Genomic DNA, 19,942 nt, shown 5'->3' on the forward strand with positions numbered 1-19,942 from the left:
AATTCCTGGAAACTCCTTCCAACCCAATCTCAAACGGGCTTTCTTGGGGTTCAGAACAATGACGGGGAATACAGAGATAAGGGGTCCCCTGCTCGCTCCAGAAGGCAATGGAATCCTCCGGCCAGAGTTCCGGCCCCAGCTGCCCTCACATCCCACAGGTCTCCTGCCCTTTGGCACGCGCGCTCCGGTCCACTAGCCGCTTCCGCATCCTTCCTCCGAGCCTCTCCCCACGCATCTCTGCCCCTCACCCCACCGCGCCCAGTCGCCTCCCATGTTTACCCCGTCAGGGCCGTCCCCACACCCGGCCAGGTCTCCCACCTCGTCCCTCCAAGTCTGGGGGACTGAACGACACTGCGGACTCGCAGGGGTCAACTCTGCCTCCCCCGCCACCCACCGGCCCCGGGCGCGCGCTCACCCGGCGGCCGCGTTCTCGAACTTGAGCGCGAGCGTCTCCTCGATGATGCGGTTGTTCACCTCCAGCAGGATCATGGCGGCGGCTGCCCCGGGCAGGGGAAGGAGAAACAAGGGAAGGTGAGGGTGGGTAAGTGAGGAAAGGACGGAGGGAGCGGCCCTGCTGCCCCCTGAGGAGGGGGGTTGGGTGGGGTAGGAGGTCAGGGGAAAGGGGAAGAGGGAGCGGGGTGGGAGGGAAGGGGAACACGCGCGCGCTCGCCCTCGCATGCACTGACTGTGGAGACGCCCACCCACCCGACCGACCTGGCCCCCGAAGCCTGAACCCGCCTGCCGAGCCGCCGCCGCCACCGCTGCCGCCTCACCGACAAGCCCGGTCCCCGCCCAGCCCCCGGCTCCAGCCGGCCACTTCCGCTCTCACACCCACTTCCGCTCGCTGCCCGGACGCGCGGCCCCGCGGCGCCATTTCCGCTTTGACCCCTCGTGCACGCGCACGCAGGGGCGCCGCGGAGGCTGGGCTGGCGCATGCGCGACCCTCACCCCATTCCCCCGGTTCCTTCCGCTTTCCCACAGCCTACCCTTCACTTCCAGCTCCTGCAAGTTTGTCTCCTCGTCAGCTGTCATTCTCCAATGCCTGCCTCACTGTCCAGCCCCTCCCTCCCGCTCGTCCCAGAGGTCCAACTCTACCCTTCCGGTCGTGTCATTTCAGAGACGCCGCGAGGAGCTCGCCCTTGTCCTCTCCTAGCCGGCTCCTCTGCTCTCAGCTTGTCGGCGTGCCCCTTACTTATGCCACACTAATGGCTTCTAGCAGCACCATCACGAATTCATTTCTCCAACCAATATTTAGCGGGCTCGTGGCTCTGTGCTGGGGGTACAGTGGTGAATGATACTGACGACATCTTGCCCTCATGGAGCTTACAGTCTGGTAAAGGAAACCAAGTCTCGATTAAATAACTACAAATAATTAAACGAGCAATGAAGGAAAGCAATGAGAAGTCACCTAGGTGAATAGGCCTCCCTTTGTCACGCCTCCGTTTTTGTGCCTGGGAGCTGCCTCTGGGTGCCACGAACATGATTTGATTTCTGTCTGACACCCTTACGTTTCAGTGCCTCTGCCAGAGACATACCTTCATACTTATCTGAAGGTGTGTGCCTTGTTCTGCATTTTCCCTCCTCCAGGGAGAATCTAACAAACTTAGTTGAGTCTCTTCTACATGCATTGATTTATTTTCTGCTATGTACTCTTGGGGTGGGAGTGGGAGAATCCAAAAAATGAACAAAAACTAGCCCCTGTCATCGAGGCCCAGACAGCTCTTTAAAACAGATTCTTATCTGCTAATATTTTAGCATTAATGTTTATTGAACTAAAATAATGCACGTACATGATGTAAAAAAATATATATGTATATATATATATGTAAAAATATATATATAAGCTAAAAGTCTTGTAATGGTCTACTTTGTAAAGGCAGTATCTTCAACTCTTACGTATTCATCCTGATTTGAACCATATATCAAAACAAATGCTTGTAATATTCTTGATTTGTTAATTTTAAGCATTATCTGTTGACTTCCTGCCTAATAAGAACATGATATTTCACTTCTGCCCCCTGCCCCCTGCAGTTATGTAACAATTTTTGGCAAAACTGATCATCAGCATTTAAATTATTATGTATGCGCATACTGCTTACCAGTGAGCCCCAGAGTACGCTACAACCATGCCTTCTAACTTATACAACCTTTCATTTTTTTAGACTTAATTATTGCCTTTTTTCTCTCTTACTTGTAAATTTTCTGTATTATCTACAGTTGACTGCCCATCCCCTCTCCCAAGTGCTCTAAGACTCTCTCAAAGTCTAGCAATATTTTCCTTATACTCAAATACATAAGTTCCACTTTTTCTATAGAGTCTTTGTCCCAGAGCTCTCCTTTCTCTTGTTTTAATCTGGATTGACTGCTCTCTAGACTTGCTGTACAGTTGTCATTCTGGGATTTTCCTTAGTGCTGTTTTGGGCCGTTTTGCCCACTTCCTGGATCCAGTGGCTTCCTTTTCTTGCTTTACATCCTTGTTTTGCTAAAGCATCTTCTCTAGTAACTTCCTAAGGAAGAGACTTAAGGGATATGTTGTTGGAATCTGCATTTTTTTTTTAAAGATTTTATTTATTTGACAGAGAGACACAGCGAGAGAGGGAACACAAGCAGGGGGAGCGGCAGGCAGAGGAGAAGCAGACTCCCTGTGGAGTAGGGAGCCCGATGCGGGCCTTGATCCCAGGACCCTGGGATCATGACCTGAGCCGAAGGCAGACGCTTAACGACTGAGCCACCCAGGTGCCCTGGAATCTGCATATTTGAAAATACCTTTTTTTTTTTAAGTAATCTCTAGACCCAAAGTGTGGCTCTAACTCAGGACCCTGAGATCAAGAGTCCCATGCTCTACTGACTGAGCCAGCCAGCTGCCCCCATATTTGAAAGTATCTTTATTCTAACACTTGGGTTGTAGTTGGGCTGTGTTAAAAAGAAACTCAAAATGGTGTTACTTAGGCCAACTCACCAACCTGGGGCTTAATACTTAACCAAATTATACTTTCAACCTCCCCCAGAAATATAGTCTTAACCATTATTCAGAAATTTTCTGATCAGCACCAATAAGGTTATCAGTCTCATGGGCCCTCTCCATCCCCAAAGGAAGATGAAGTAATCCACCTACTAAGACCCCTCTGTCCCCAAGTGAAGGTGACTTCACCTGAAATAATCATTTTTTTTGTTTGACTTCCTTGTCCTGCCTTTATAAGCCTTTCCTGGGGTGCCTGGCTGGCTCAGTCTGTAGAGCGTGTGACTCTTGATCTCAAGGTCATGAGTTCAAGTCCCACATTGGGCGTGGAGTGTACTTAAAAAAGCAAACAAAAAACTTTTCCTTTTCAGTAACCCCTGAGAGCTACCCTCTACGGGATGGGATGTTGCCTGATTCATGAATCATTTAATAAAGCCAATTAGATCTTCAAATTAACATGGTTAAATTAAAAAAAAAATTCATTTATTTATTAGAGAGAGAGGGTGCGTGCACAAGCTGGAGGGAGGGGCAGAGGGAGAAGGAGAAGCAGACTCCCTGCTGAGCAGGGAGCAGGATGCAGCGCTTGATCCCAGGACCCTGAGATCATGACCTGAGCTGAAGGCAGACACTCAACTGACTGAGCCACCCAGGCACCCCTAAATTTTGTTTTTTTAACAGCTGGGTATTGATTTCAAATTTGAAAATAATTTTTTCCTCATAATTTTGAAAATATTACTCCATTATCTTCAACCATCCAGGGGTGCTATTTAAAAAGTCTGATTCCTATTCCTATTCCTGATCCTTTGTGTATCTTCTCCATCTCTGGAAGCATTAGAATTTTCTCTTTAGGCTATTGGTTGGAAATTTTATAACGATATATTTTGCTGTGACTCTTAATGTTTTTGTGCTGAGCACTCATTCAAACTGGAAACTCATGTACTTCAGTTTGGGAGGGAATTTTCTTTTATTATTTCCTTGATAATTTCTTCTCTATTTTCTTTGTTCTTTTTCTGGAATGCCTGTTATTTAGAAGTTTCATTTCTGGATTGATTCTTTAATTTTCTATTTCCTATTTCTTTGTGGTTTTTTTGTTTGATTTATTTATTAAGTTTTATTCATTTAAATAATCTCTACACCCCACGTGGGGCTTGAACTCACGACCCCAAGATTAAGAATTGCATGCTCTTCCGACTGAGCCAGCCGGGTGCCCCTGGTTTTTATTTTTAGTTGTGGTTAAAATACACATAACATAAAATTTGTTGTCTTAGCCATTTTTAAGTGTACTATTCAGTAGTGTTAAGAATGTTCACATTGTTGGGGTGCCTGGGTGGCTCAGTCGTTGTGTCTGCCTTCGGCTCAGGTCATGATCCCAGGGTCCTGGGATCGAGCCCCACATCGGGCTCCCTGCTCAGCGGGAAGCCTGCTTCTCTCTCTCCCTCTCCCACTCCCCCTGCTTGTGTTTCCTCTCTCGCTGTGTCTCTCTCTGTCAAAAAAATAAATAAAATCTTTAAAAAAAAAAAAAAAAGAATATTCACATTGTTGTACAACCACTTGTTTTCATCTTGCAAAACAGAAACTCTCTTCCCATTGTTTGTTGGTTTTTGTTGTCCTGTTTTTCTGGGATATGTCTTTGTCATTATCTTTAACCATTTTAAGTTTCAGTTTTTCTATCTTTAGTTCCCAAGACCTTTTTAATGACTGACCCCACCCCGTATTATTCTATCTTTGTTTTATGGACAAGAATATCTTCTATCTCTCTGAGACGTTATAGTGTGTTTTAGTTTTTCTTCTGCTCTCTGCTTTGATCTGTTTCTTTGGGTCCTTTTTATGCTCGTTTATTTAGGTCTCTTTCTTTTATGTTAATGGCTATCCTCTAAAGTCTGGCTACTCTAGCAGTCTGTTTATATTGAAGAATGAGACTCTAAGAAGCAGAAGGGAGACTCAATGTGTGGGCAAGATGAGTTCACTAACACCTTGCTACTCAGAAGGGACCACCAGCATTGGCTTCATCTGGGAACTTTTTGGACATGCAGAATTTCAGTCCCCATTAGAAACTACAGATTTAGAATCTGCATTTTTTTTTTAAGATTTTATTTATTTATTTGACAGAGAGGAGAGAGTGAGAGCACAAGCAGAGGGAGTGGTAGAGGGAGAAGCAGGCTCCCCACTGAGCAGGGAGCCCGATGTGGGACTCAATCCCGGGACCCTGGGATCATGACCTGAGCCTAAGGCAGACACTTAACCAACTGAGCCACCCAGGCACCCATAGAATCTGCATTTTAACAAGATCACCAGGTAATTTAAATGCATGTAATATTGTGAGAAGCCCTGGATTAATGGGCTTCACTATAAGGTGCACCAATGGTGTGCCAGATTTCACTGGGGGCACACAAAGTCAATACTGGGAGGTCTTTCTCCAAAAAAGAATCCTCTAGTTGTGTTGGGGGCTTATAAATTTGGCAGTGAGCATTCCCAGAGTGTGTGGGAGTGGGGAAGAATGCTTTGACTCCCAGCTGACTTCTGTTTAATCCCATTATTAGCCCTGCACCTCCCTGTTGCCTTCCACTGGGTTAGAGTCTATAGGAAATGAATCTTTGGTGGTAGTAATGGAGGAAGGGGTGGAAGTGGGGCAGGTGGGGTGGGAAAGGGGTAATCCCTTGACTGCTGGTGGACTTGGAATGCCAAAGACTTTTGATATGGATTTTCTTTATCTCGGTTTTGGTTTATTTAAATTTATAACTAATAGGAGATATATCTTTGTACTACCACCCACTTTTCTTGAATCTTAACATTTTATAAATAAACCTTCTTCAGAGCTTTTTAAAAAAGAATTATAGTTGAAACTTCCTGTGAATCCCACCAGATTCCATTCCTTTCTCTCCTTCCTTCCCCACTCCATAAAGGTAACCATCACCCTGCATTTGGTGTTTATTCTTCCCATGCATGTTTTTACATTTTCATTGCATTTGTATGTATCCATAAACAATGTATAGCACATTTGGCTGATTTTAAGCTTTTGTTAATAGTTTTATACTGTATATCTCCTTTGAAACTTGTTTCTTTTAGTCAACAATGTATTTTTGAGATTTACCTATGTTGTTATGTGTAGGTATTTTAACTGTGATATAGCATTACAATGTACCATTATACATTATGATTTTAAAGGTATTCATCCATTCTCCTATTGAAAACACCACAGTTTTTTTTTCCAGTATTTCTGCTATTATAAGCAATGCTACTTTGACCATTCTTGTACCTATTTCCTATATATAGATGTGAAGATTTCTTTAGGGTATGTTCCTCGGAATGTAACTGCTATTATGTGGGCTACAGATATCTTCAACTTTGCTGGATGTTGTCAAATTGCTTTCCAAAGTAGTTGTACTGATTTATACTTCTATTGGCAATGTATGAAGGTTCTCATTGCTCCGTCTTTGCTTGCATTGGTATTGTCAGCCTTTGAAATAGATGGATATGAACAAGCATCTTACTGTTTTAAAAATAAGAATTAGCTAGGTGAAAAAGAGGGATGTATGAAGGCCTAGAGGTGAGAAAACACGGTATCTTGCAGAAAGTGAAAGACCAGTAATTGTGGGGTAGAGCTGGAGGGGGGATGTGCCAAGAAATTGACAGCTGGAGGCACAATAAGAACTAAGATTTATTGCAGTTGAAGATTTATTCTCTGCTATGTACTGTTTGAAGAGCTTTACGTGTATTATCTCATTAAAACCCTGGGACAACTCTGAGAAGTAGGCACTCCTATTTGTTCACTTTGTAGGTGATGAAACAGATGCTGAGAGGCTGAAGAATGTATCCAAAGTCATATATGTGGCTGGTCACTGAGCTGAGATTTAGGCTTCAACTGTCATGCTTTGGATCACTATGCAATATTGGTATCTGGTGCTGAACTGGATAGTTCCGTATCTTAGTTTCAAGGGTGATCAAATCAATGTATAAAAAAACTGGACCTGGGCGCCTGGGTGGCTCAGTTGGTTAGGTGACTGCCTTCGGCTCAGGTCATGATCCTGGAGTCCCGGGATCGAGTCCCACATCGGGCTCCCTGCTCAGCAGGGAGTCTCCTTCTCCCTCTGACCCTCCCCCCCTCATGCTCTCTCTATCTCATTCTCTCTCTCAAATAAATAAATAAAAAATCTTAAAAACAAACAAACAAACAAACAAAAAAACTGGACCTAACACTCCATTAAAAATGATGGCAACAGCTTCTAGATTGAACCTTCATCCTGCTGAACCCTGATGGCCAAAGTAGGGAAATTGTTCTAAAACAGTCAGAAATTTGTTGCTTTTGGTCTTGAAGATAAAGGTGGGAGCTCATCCTGGGGCTGGGGGGCTGTCTGGCTGTCCTATTTAGTCCTCTGGATCTACTCTTCAACCTCCACTCTCACATAATCAGGGCCCTCTTGCACTTGGGCTTTGTGGGCTGGTAGGGAGGCCCAGCAGGAGGAGGAAGGAGAGAGAGAGAGATATCAAGGTATTTAATCTCCTGCTTCCTCCTCCTCGGGAGGTTGCCTCAGGCTGGCTGTGTCCCTTCAGTACCTGGTAACCACCTCTATTCTGCAACGCTGAGGGCCTGGAGGTGGTATCAACTTGACTGCTGTTAGTCCTAGCTTACTGCACTCTCTCTTGTGGTTCCTGTACAACCAATCCAAAAAAAAATTTTTTTTAAAAGATTTTATTTATTTGAGAGAGAGAGAATGAGCGGGGTGAGGAGGAGCAGTGGGAGAGGGAGAAGCAGGCTCCCCACTGAGCAGGGAGCCCAATGTGGGGCTTAATTCCAAGACCCCAGGATCATGACTTGAGCTGAAGGCAGCCACTTAACTGACTGAGTCACCCAGGTGTCCCACATCCACACTTTATAAACAGCCCTCCTCTTAAGTCTCCCATCTGTTGTGGAATAAAGACTAATATGGGGTAGAGAGTGATATCATAGAAGATAGTGAAGTGAGGGAGCTCCAGGAATTGGTCCCTTCATTGAAACAATTACTGAGCTGGCAAGAGCTGTCAGAGTAAATTATTTGGAACATTGGAGTCTAGTTGAATACTTGCAGCATTTGGTGAGTGCTTGATGAAGAAAGATGCTGGTGACTTTTGGTGAGTCTCAGTGTTTCACATAGCAGCTACCATCCCTCATCCCTATAGTAAGTAGTCATGTGGATGGCATTCCACATCTCTGGTGTGACTTGCTGATTCAAGTGTGGGCAATAGGGACCAGATAGTTCTGTATCTTAGTTTCAAGGGTGAAACTTTTCTCTCTTTTCTTTTCCTTTCCATTTTTTTTGTTTCTGGATCCAGAGATCTCTGTCAGGTCACTGACTGACTACAGAGATAATAAAATGAGTTCAGTAACTACACATAATAAAGAATATAGTCTTTGCAAAAACGGTTTGGGAAAGGTACTAAATAAACAGATGACTGCAAACTTCATCAAGCAATAACAACAGTCCCTATATGTGGGAGAATCTGATTTCCATAGTTACCACTTTAACATTCAAAATGCCTAATTCTGGGGCGCTGGGTGGCTCAGGCATTAAGTGTCTGCCTTCGGCTCAGGTCATGATCCCAGGGTCCTGGGATTGAGCCCTGCATTGGGCTCCCTGCTCGGCGGGAAGCCTGCTTCTCCCTCTCCCACTCCCCCTGCTTGTGTTCCCTCTCTTGCTGTGTCTCTCTCTGTCAAATAAATAAATAAAATCTTAAAAAAATGCCCAATTCTTATGTAAAATTGGAAAGTATACAAAGAAACACGAAGCTATGGCCTATTCACAGTAAAGAAGAAGAAGAAGGAGAAATTGATAGAAACATCCCTGAGGAAACCCAGACATTAGACTTACTAGAAAAATACTTAAATAAACTGTCTTTTTTTTTAATTTTTTTTTAAAAGATTTTATTTATTTATTTGAGAGAGAGAGAATGAGAGACAGAGAGCATGAGAGGGAGGAGGGTCAGAGGGAGAAGCAGACTCCCTGCCGAGCAGGGAGCCCGATGCGGGACTCGATCCTGGGACTCCAGGATCATGACCTGAGCCGAAGGCAGTCACTTAACCAACTGAGCCACCCAGGCGCCCTAAACTGTCTTAAATATACTCAAAAAGGGAAGGAAACCACGGACAAAAAACTAAAGAAAATCAGGAGAATGATGTATGAATACACATACAATATCTTTAAATAAAGAGATAAAAATTATAAATAGGAACCAAATAGAAATTCTGGACCTGAAAAGCACAAGAGTAGTTTATCAAAAGATTTGAGTAGGCAGAAGGAAGACTCGGCAAACCTGAAGATAGGGCACATTAAAATTACCTAGTTTGAGGAACAGAAAGCAAAGAGAATGAAGAATAATGAACAGAACCTAAGGGACATATGGGACACCATCAACAATATCAGCATACACATTATGGAAATCCCAGAAGGAAAAGAGAGAACGGGGGAAAATATCTGAAGAAGTAATGGTGACAAGCTTTATAAATTTGTTGAATGTCATGAATATACACCAGCCAGTAAGCTCCAAGAACTCAAAAGTAGGATAAACACAGAGATCCACACTATAATACATTATAACCAAACTGTTGGAAGCTAAAAACAGAGAGAAAATCTTGAAAGTAGCAAGAGAGAAGTGGCTCATCATTTACAAGGATCCTCAATTAGATTTAATGCTGATTTCTCATCTGAAAACACAGAGGTCAGAAGGTAGTGGAATGAAATCTTTAAAGTGCTGAAAGAAAAAAAACTATCAATCAAGAATTCCATATCCAGCAAAACTATCCTTAAAAAAATGAAGGAGAAATTAAGACATTCCCAGATAAACAAAAATTAATGGAATTCATTGCTAGTAGACCTTCCATGAAGAAATGCTAACAAGAGCCCTTCAGGCTGAAACAAAAGGACCCTAGATGGTAACTTGAAGTATTATGAAGAAATAAAGTTTATTGGTAAAGGTAACCACATAGATAAACATAAAAGCTAGTATTACTGTATTTTGAATGTAACTCTTCTTTTTATTTGCTATATGATTTAAAAGCCAAATGCAGAAAATAATAATTTTTAACATATGTTAACAGGCACACAATGTATAAAGATGTCACTTGTGACAATGACAAAATAAAGAGGAGATGGAGCTGGATAGAAGTGGAGTAAATGTATGCTATTGAAGTAAGTCTATATCAATTCAAACTAGATTTTTATTAATTAATTTTTTTAAAGAAAGACGGAGAGAGAGGTGGGGAGGGGCAGACGGAGAGAGAGAGAGAGAATCTTAAGCAGGATCCAAGCCCAGCATGGAGCCCGCCATGGGACTTGATCTCCAGACCCTGATATCATGACCTGAGCTGAAATCAAGAGTTGGATGCCTAACTGACTGAGCCAGCCAGCGGTCCCTCAAACTAGATTTTCAAAATAAATTTAGGGGGCGCCTGGGCAGTGCAGTGGGGTAAGTGGCCAACTCTTGGTTTTGGCTCAGGTCGTGATCTCATGGTAGTGGGATTGAGCCCCATGTCGGGCTCTGCACTCAGTGCAGAGTGGGCTCAGGATTCTCTCTCCCTCTTCCTCTGCCCCTCCCCCTCATGCTCATGGTCTCTCAAATAAGTAAATAAATCTTTTAAAAAAATAAAAATAAATTTAGGATGTCAATTGTAATCTCCATGGTAATCACAAGATAATAACTGAACAAATGTATGGAAAAGGAAATGAAGAAGAAATCAAAACTCTACACTAGAAAAATCAATCAAACAAAAGTAGGCAGTGTTGGAGGAAATAAAGAGCAAAAAAGATATAAGATGCAGAGGAAACAAATAGCACGTAGAAGTAAGTCCTTCATTATCAGTAATCATTTAAAATGTAGATAGACTAGGGGGAGGAGCAAGATGGCGGAGGAGTAGGAGACCTGGATTTCGTCTGGTCCCAGGAATTCAGCTGGATAGGGATCAAACCATTCTGAACACCTACGAACTCAACAGGAAATTGAAGAAAAGAATAGCAGCAACTCTCTGAACAGAAAAGTGACCACTTTCTGGAAGGTAGGACATGCGGAGAAGTGAATCCGAGGGGATGTTCGGGAGGATAGACGGTGGGGGAGGGGCCTCCATTGGCCACTTCTGGCAAGTGATAGAGCAGTGGAGCACAAAATCGGAACTTTTAGAAGTCTGCTCCGCTGAGGGACGTCGCTCCAGTGGCTAAGCGGGGGGTGGAACCCTCGTGGGACAGTGTGGTCTCAGGACCCTCGGGGTCACAGAAAGACCGGGGGTGCCTGAGTGCGGCAGAGCTCCCAGGTATCAGAGCGGGGAAGCCGGCTGCAGAGACAGAGCCGAGGAGCGGGCTCTCAGCTCGGGGTTGCCATAAACTGTGATCCGCGGCACAGTCGGGCCACTGCTCCTCCAGCAGGGACCCAACAAGCGGCAGATCCGGGGAGACTCACCTTCCTCCCCCCGGGAGGAGAGGTGTGGGAGTGCACCGCAGGGATCTGCTGGGTTTGGAGACTCCACACGGGGTCGTGTGCCAGAGATAGAAACGCTCGGTCACAGGCCGGGTGGGCACGGAGTGCAGCCGGAGACTGGGGAGACGGGAGTGATTGACTGCTTTTCTCTGGGGGCTCACTGAGGAGCGGGGCCCCGAGTTCTCGGCTCCTCCAGGGTGGAGATTGGGAGGCCGCCATTTTCACTCTCCGCCTCCAAAGCTGTACGGAAAGCTTGCAGGGAACAAAAACTCCCGAGAGCAAACCCAAGCAGATTACTTAGCCCAGACCAGCAAGGGCGGGGCAATTCCGCCTCCAGCAGAGACATTTGGGAACCACGGCAACAGGCCCCTCCCCCAGAAGATCAGCAAGAACAGCCGGCCAAGACCAAGTTTACCGATCAATGAGAACAGCAGAACTCCAGCGCTAGGGGAATACTGCACAGAGAATCCATGGCTTTTTTACCATGATTCTTTAGTCTTTCAAAGTTAATTTTTAAAAAAATTTTTTTCTGAATCTTTCTTTTTCCCTTTTCAACCAACATCTTATCAATCCCTTTTTAAAAAATCTTTTTTATTTTTCATTTTTAGAGTCATATTCTATCCCTTCATAGTAGTTAACCTTATTTTTGGTATATATATAAGTTGTTCTCTCTTTAAAGTTTTGGAATACAGTTTCTTATAACAGACCAAAATATACCCTAAATCTCTAGTGTATGGCTTTGTTCTAGTCTCCTGCCTGATCACATTCTCTCCCTTTTTTTTTTAATTCCTCTTCTTTCTTTTTTCAACCAACTTCTTATCAATTCCTTTTATAAAATCTTTTATAATTTTCATCTTTACAGTCATATTCCATCCCTTCATCATAGTTACCCTTATTTTTATACATATATAAGTTTTTCTTTCTTTAAAATTTTGGGAGGCACTTTCTTCTAACAGACCAAAATACCCACAAAATCTAGTGTGTGGCACTGATCTATTCACCAGCCTGATCATATTTGATCATATTCTTTTTTTTATCTTTATCTTTATCTTTTTCTTTTTTTTTTTTTTTTAGATTTTTTATTTATTTATTTGACAGAGAGAGACACAGTGAGAGAGGAACACAAGCAGGGGGAGTGGGAGAGGGAGAAGCAGGCTTCCCGCGGAGCAGGGAGCCCGATGCGGGGCTCGATCCCAGGACGCTGGGATCATGACCTGAGCCGAAGGCAGGCGCTTAACGACTGAGCCACCCAGGCGCCCCAATCTTTATCTTTTTCTTTATCTTTTTTTTCTTTTTTCTTTCTTTGCCTTTCTTTTCCCCTGGTTTCAGGTCTCTTCTGATTTGTTTAGTGTATATTTTTCTGGGATTGTTGTTACCTGTTAGCATTTTGTTCTCTCATTCATCTATCGTCCTCTGGACAAAATGACAACACAGAAAAAATCACCTCAAAAAAAGAACAAGAGGCCGTACCGACTGCCAGGGACCTAATCAATATGGACATTAGTAAGGTGTCGGAACTAGAGTTCAGAATGACGATTTTAAATATACTAGCTGGGGGACACCTGGGTGGCTCAGATGGTTAAGCGTCTGCCTTCGGCTCAGGTCACGATCCCAGGGTCCTGGGATTGAGTCCCGCATCGGGCTCCCTGCTAGGCAGGGAGCATGCTTCTCCCTCTGCCGCTGCCTCTCTCTATCTCTCTCTCTGACTCTCATGAATAAATAAATAAAACAAACAAACAAACAAATTTAAATATACTAGCTGGGCTTGAAAAAAGCATGGATGATATTAGAGAAACCCTTTCTGGAGAAATAAAAGAACTAAAATCTAACCAAGTTGAAATCAAAAAGGCTATTAATGAGGTGCAATCAAAAATGGAGGCTCTAACTGCTAGGATAAATGAGGCAGAAGAGAGAATTAGTCATATAGAAGACCAAATGATGGAAAATAAAGAAGCTGAGAAAAAGAGAGATAAACTACTACTGGATCACGAGGGCAGAATTTGAGAGATAAGTGATACCATAAGATGAAACAACATTAGAATAATTGGGATCCCAGAAGAAGAAGAAAGAGAGAGAGGGGCAGAAGGTATATTGGAGCAAATTATAGCAGAGAACTTCCCTAATTTGGGGAAGGAAACAGGCATCAAAATCCACGAGGCCCAGAGAACCCCACTCAAAATCAGTAAAAATAGGTCAACACCCCAACATCTAATAGTAAAACTTACAAGTCTCAGAGACAGAGAAAATCCTGAAAGCAGCTTGGGACAAGAGATCTGTAACCTACAATGGTAGAAACATGAGATTGGCAACAGACCTATCCACAGAGACCTGGCAGTCCAGAAAGGACAGGCATGATATATTCAGAGCACTAAATGAGAAAAATATGCAGCCAAGAATACTATATCCAGCTAGGCTGTCATTGAAAATAGAAGGAGAGATAAAAAGCTTCCAGGACAAACAAAAACTAAAGGAATTTGCAAACACAAAACCAGCCCTACAAGAAATATTGAAAGGGGTCCTCTAAGCAAAGAGAGAGCCTAAAAGTAACATAGACCAGAAAGGAACACAGACAATATACAGTAACAGTCACCTTACAGGCAATACAGTGGCACTAAATTCATATCTTTCAATAGTTACCCTGAATGTAAATGGGCTAAATGCCCCAATCAAAAGACACAGGCTATCAGATTGGATAAAAAAAAAACAAGACCCATAGATATGCTGTCTGCAAGAGACTCATTTTAGACCCAAAGACACCCCCAGATTGAAAGTGAGGGGGTGGAAAACCATTTACCATGCTAATGGACACCAAAAGAAAGCTGGGGTGGCAATCCTTATATCAGACAAATTAGATTTTAAACCAAAGACTGTAATAAGAGATGAGGAAGGACACTATATCCTACTTAAAGGGTCTATCCAATGAGAAGATCTAACAATTGTAAATATCTATGCTCCTAACATGGGAGCAGCCAATTATATAAGTCAGTTAATAACAAAAGCAAAGAAACACATCGACAACAATACAATAATAGTAGGGGACTTAATAACCCCCTCACTGAAATGGACAGATCATCTAAGCAAAAGATCAACAAGGAAATAGAGACTTTAAATGACACACTGGACCAGAGGGACTTCACAGATATATTCAGAACATTCCATCCCAAAGCAACAGAATACACATTCTTCTCTAGTGCCCATGGAACATTCTCCAGAATAGGTAACATCCTAGGTCACAAATCAGGTCTCAACCTGTACCAAAAGATTGGGATCATTCCCTGCATATTTTCAGACCACAATGCTTTGAAACTAGACCTCAATCACAAGAGGAAAGTTGGAAAGAACTCAAATACATGGAGGCTAAAGAGCATCTTATGAAAGAATGAATGGGTCAACCAGGAAATTAAAGAAGAATTAAAAAAATTCATGGAAATGAAATGAAAATGAAAATGAAATGAAAATGAAAACACAACTGTTTAAAATCTTTGGGTTGCAGCAAAGGTGGTCCTAAGAGGAAAGTATATAGCAATACAAGCCTTTCTCAAGAAACAAGAAAGGTCTCAAATACACAACCTAACCCTACACCTAAGGAGCTGGAGAAAGAAGAACAAATAAAGCCTAAACCCAGCAGGAGAAGAGAAATAATAAAGATCAGAGCAGAAATCAATGAAATAGAAACCAAAAGAACAGTAGAACAGATCAATAAGACTAGGAGCTGGTTCTTTGAAAGAATTAACAAGATTGATAAACCCATGGCGAGACTTATCAAAAAGAAAAGAGAAATGACCCAAATAAATAAAATCATGAATGAAAGAGGAGAGATCACAACCAACACCAAAGAAATACAAACAATTATAAGAACATATTATGAGCAACTCTATGGCAGCAAATTAGATAATCTGGAAGAAATGGATGCATTCCTAGAGATGTATCAACTACCAAAACTGAACCAGGAAGAAATAGAAAACCTGAACAGACCTATAACCACTAAGGAAATTAAAGCAGTCATCAAAAATCTCCCAAAAAACAAAAGCCCAGGGCCAGATGGCTTCCCAGGGGAATTCTACCAAATATTTAAAGAAGAATTAATACCTTTTCTTCTGAAACTGTTCCAAAAAATAGAAATGGAAGGAAAACTTCCAAACTTGTTTTATGAGGCCACCATTACCTTGATCCCAAAACCAGACAAAGACCCCATCAAAAAGGAGAAATTACAGACCAATATCCTTGATGAACATGGATGCAAAAATTCTTACCAAAATACTAGCCAACAGGATCCAACAGTACATTAAAAGGATTATTCACCATGACCAAGTGGGACTTATTCCTGGGCTGCAAGGTTGGTTCAACATCAGCAAATCAATCAATGTGATACAATACATTAATAAAAGAAAGAACAAGAACCATATGACCCTTTCAATAGATGCAGAAAAAGCATTTGACAAAGTACAGCATCCTTTCTTGATCAAAACTCTTCAGAGTATAGGGATAGAGAGTACATATGTCAATATCATAAAAGCCATCTATGAAAAACCCACAGCGAATATCATTCTCAATGGGGAAAAACTGAGAGCTTTCCCCCTAAGGTCAGGAACACAGCAGGTATGTCCACTATCACCACTGCTATTCCACACAGTAGTAGAAGTCCTAGCCACAGCAATCAGACAACAAAAAGAAATAAAAGGCATCCGAATCGGCAAAGAAGAAGTCAAATTCTCACTCTTTGCAGATGATATGATACTTTATGTGGAAAACCCAAAAGACTCCACCCCAAAACTGCTAGAACTCATACAGGAATTCAGTCAAGTGGCAGGATATAAAATCAATGCACAGAAATCAGTGGCATTCCTATACACCAACAACAAGACAGAAGAAAGAGAAATTAAGGAGTCGATCCCATTTACAATTGCACCCAAAACCATAAGATACCTAGGAACAAATCTAACCAAAGAGGCAAAGAATCTGTACTCAGAAAACTATAAAATACTCATGAAAGAAATTGAGGAAGACACAAAGAAATGGAGAAACATTCCATGCTCATGGATTGGAAGAACAAATATTGTGAAGATCGTCAATGCTGCCTAGAGCAATCTACACATTTAATGCAATCCCTATCAAAATACCATCCACTTTTTTCAAAGAAATGGAACAAATAATCCTAAAATTTGTATGGAACCAGAAAAGACCCCGAATAGCCAGAGGAATGTTGAAAAAGAAAAACAAAGCTGGTGGCATCACAATTCCGGACTTCAAGCTCTATTACAAAGCTTTAATCATGAAGACTGTATGGTACTGGCACAAAAACAGACACATAGATCAATGGAACAGAATAGAGAGCCCAGAAATGGACCCTCAACTCTATGGTCAACTAATCTTCGACAAAGCAGGAAAGAATGTCCAATGGAAAAAAGACAGTCTCTTCAACAAATGGTGTTGGGAAAATTGGACAGCCACATGCAGAAGAATGAAACTGGACCATTTCCTTACACCACACACAAAAATAGACTCAAAATGGTTGAAAGACCTAAATGTGAGACAGGAGTCCATCAAAATCCTAAAGGACAACACAGGCAGCAACCTCTTCGACCTCAGCCACAGCAACTTCTTCCTAGAAGAAGAAACATCGCCAAAGGCAAGGGAAGCAAGGGCAAAAAAGAACTACTGGGACTTCATCAAGATAAAAAGCTTTTGCACAGCAAAGGAAACAGTCAACAAAACCAAAAGACAACCGACAGAATGGGAGAAGGTATTTGCAAATGACATATCAGATAAAGGGCTAGTATCCAAAATCTATAAAGAACTTATCAAACTCAACACCCAAAAACAAATGAGCCAATCAAGAAATGGGCAGAAGACATGAACAGACATTTTTCCAAAGAAGATATCCAAATGGCCAACAGACACCTGAAAAAGTGCTCAACCTTGCTCAGCATCAGGGAAATCCAAATCAAAACCTCAATGAGATACCACCTCACACCAGTCAGAATGGCTAAAATTAACAAGTCAGGAAACGACAGATGTTGGCGGGGATGCGGAGAAAGGGGAACCCTCCTACACTGTTGGTGGGAATGCAAGCTGGTGCAGCCACTCTGGAAAACAGTATGGAGGTTCCTCAAAAAGTTGAAAATAGAGCTGCCCTATGACTCAGCATACTGGGTATTTACCCCAAAGATACAAATGTAGGGTTCGGAAGGGGTACGTGCACCCTGATGTTTATAGCAGCAATGTCCACAATAGCCAAACTATGGAAAGAGCCAAGATGTCCATCGACAGATGAATGGATAAAGAAGATGTGGTATATATACACAATGGAATATTATGCAGCCATCAAAAGGAATGAAATCTTGCCATTTGCAACGACGTGGATGGAACTGGAGGGTATTATGCTGAGCTAAATAAGTCAATCAGAGAAAGACACGTATCATATGATCTCACTGATATGAGGAATTCTTAATCTCAGGAAACAAACTGGGGGTTGTTGGAGTGGTGGGGGGTGGGAGGGATGGGGTAGCTGGGTGATAGACATTGGGGAGAGTATGTGCTATGGTGAGAGCTGTGAATTGTGTAAGACTGTTGAATCACAGACCTGTACCTCTGAAACAAATAATACATTATATGTTAAAAAAAAGAAGATAGTAGGAAGGGAGAAATGAAGGGGGGGAAATCGGAGAGGGAAGAAGAACCATGAGAGACTATGGACTCTGAGAAACAAACTGAGGGTTCTGGGGGGGGAGGGTGAGGGGATGGGTTAGCCTGGTGATGGGTATTAAAGAGGGCACGTACTGAATAGAGCACTGGGTGTTATATGCAAACAATGAATCATGGAACACTACATCAAAAACTAAGGATGTATGGTGATTAACATAACATAATAAAATAATTAAAAAAATGTAAATAGAGTAAACCTACCTTATTAAAAGACAGAGATTGGCAAAATGAATTAAAAAACATGATCTAACCATATGTTGCTTCCAAGAGACTCGTTTTAGATCCAAAGACACAAATAACCTGAAAGTGAAAGGATAGAAAAAGATATTCCATGTTAATACTAACCAAAAGAGAGCTGGGGTGGTTATACTAGTATCAGAAAAGTAGATTTTAAGTTAAAATTTGTTACAAGAGGCAAAGAAGGACATTATATATAAATAAAAGGGTCAATTCATAAAGAAGATATAACAATTATAAACATATATACACCAAACAACAGACCCCCCCCCAAATATCTGAAGCAAATATTGACAGAATTGAAGAAAGAATTAGACTGTCTATAATAATAGAGTTGGACTTCAGTATCCCACTTTGAATAATGGATTGAACATCTAAACAGAAGATCAATAGGGAAATAGAAGATTTGAGGAACACTATAAACCAACTAAATTTGACACACATATACAGAACACCCCACTCTACAATAGGAGAATATACATTCTTCTCAACTGTACATAGCACATTCTCCAGGATAGAGCATATGTTAGGCCATAGAAAAATCTTAATACATTTTAAAAGATCAAAATCATACAAAATATTTTCTCTAACCACTAGAGAATGAAGCTAGAAATCAATAACAGATGGAAAACTGGAAAATTCACAAATGAACAGAAATTGAACAACACACTCTTTAACAACCAATACACCAAAGAATAAATCACTAGGGAAATATTTTGAGATGCAAAAAAACAAAAACACAATATATCAAAATGGATGGAATGTATTGAAAGCAGTGCTCAGAGGGAAATTTATAATTGTATGTGCCTACATTAAAAAAGAAGAAAGATCTCAAATCAACACCCTAACTTTACACCTGAAGGAACTAGAAAAAGAAGAGCAAACTAATCTTAAAGCTGGCGAAAGGAAGGAAATGATAAAGATTGGAGCATCTGGGCACCTGGGTGGTGCAGTCAGTTGGGCGTCTGACTCTTGGTTTCGGCTCAGGTCATGATCTCAGGTCGTGGGATGGAGCCCTGCATTGGGCTCTGTGCTCAGTGTGGAGTCTGTTTGAGACTCTTACCCTCTCCAATGCTCTTCCCCTCCTCACGCTCTCTAAAATAAAGAAATGTCTTAAAAAAAAAAAAAGATTGGAGCATAGATAGAGAATAGAAAGAAAATAAAGAAAAACAATGAAACCAAAAGAAAAGTTCTTTTCTTTGAAAAGATAATAAAATTGACAAACTTTTTAGCTTAACTAAGAAAAAAAAGAGAGAAGATGCAAATTACTAAAACCAGAAATGAAAATGGGGACCATACAGAAAATAAAAGGATTTGGGAGATTATTGTGAATAAGTATATGCCAACAAATTAAATAATGTAGATGAAATGAACAAATTCTTAGAGATACACAAATTACCAAAACTTACTCAAGAATCAGTAGAAAATATCAATAGACCTATAACAAGTGAAGATTGAATTAGTAATAAAAAAACCTCCTGGGGCGCCTGAGTGGCTCAGTTGGTTAAGCATATGACTCTTGATCTCAGCTCAGGTCCTGATCTCAAGGTTGTGAAGCCCAGCATGGAGGCTACTTAAAACCAAACCAAACCAAACCAA

General features: G+C 41.8%; 1 protein-coding gene across 1 annotated transcript in view; it reads right to left on the minus strand.

The window, feature by feature from the left end:
* Nucleotides 1-838, minus strand: part of ARPC2 (actin related protein 2/3 complex subunit 2) — a 29,166-nt gene extending 28,328 nt beyond the window's left edge. The window contains exons 1-2 of the mRNA XM_032402446.1: nt 715-838; nt 416-497 (exon numbers count right to left, since the gene is read on the minus strand). Coding sequence (XP_032258337.1) covers nt 416-489 — 74 coding nt within the window. The 5' untranslated portion in view covers nt 490-497; nt 715-838. The remainder of the gene's footprint in view (nt 1-415; nt 498-714) is intronic.
* Between the last annotated feature and the right edge of the window lie 19,104 nt (nt 839-19,942).

This window comes from Phoca vitulina, unplaced genomic scaffold (genome assembly GCF_004348235.1).
Source record: "Phoca vitulina isolate PV1807 unplaced genomic scaffold, GSC_HSeal_1.0 scaffold1, whole genome shotgun sequence".
In the NCBI taxonomy this organism is placed as follows: domain Eukaryota; kingdom Metazoa; phylum Chordata; class Mammalia; order Carnivora; family Phocidae; genus Phoca; species Phoca vitulina.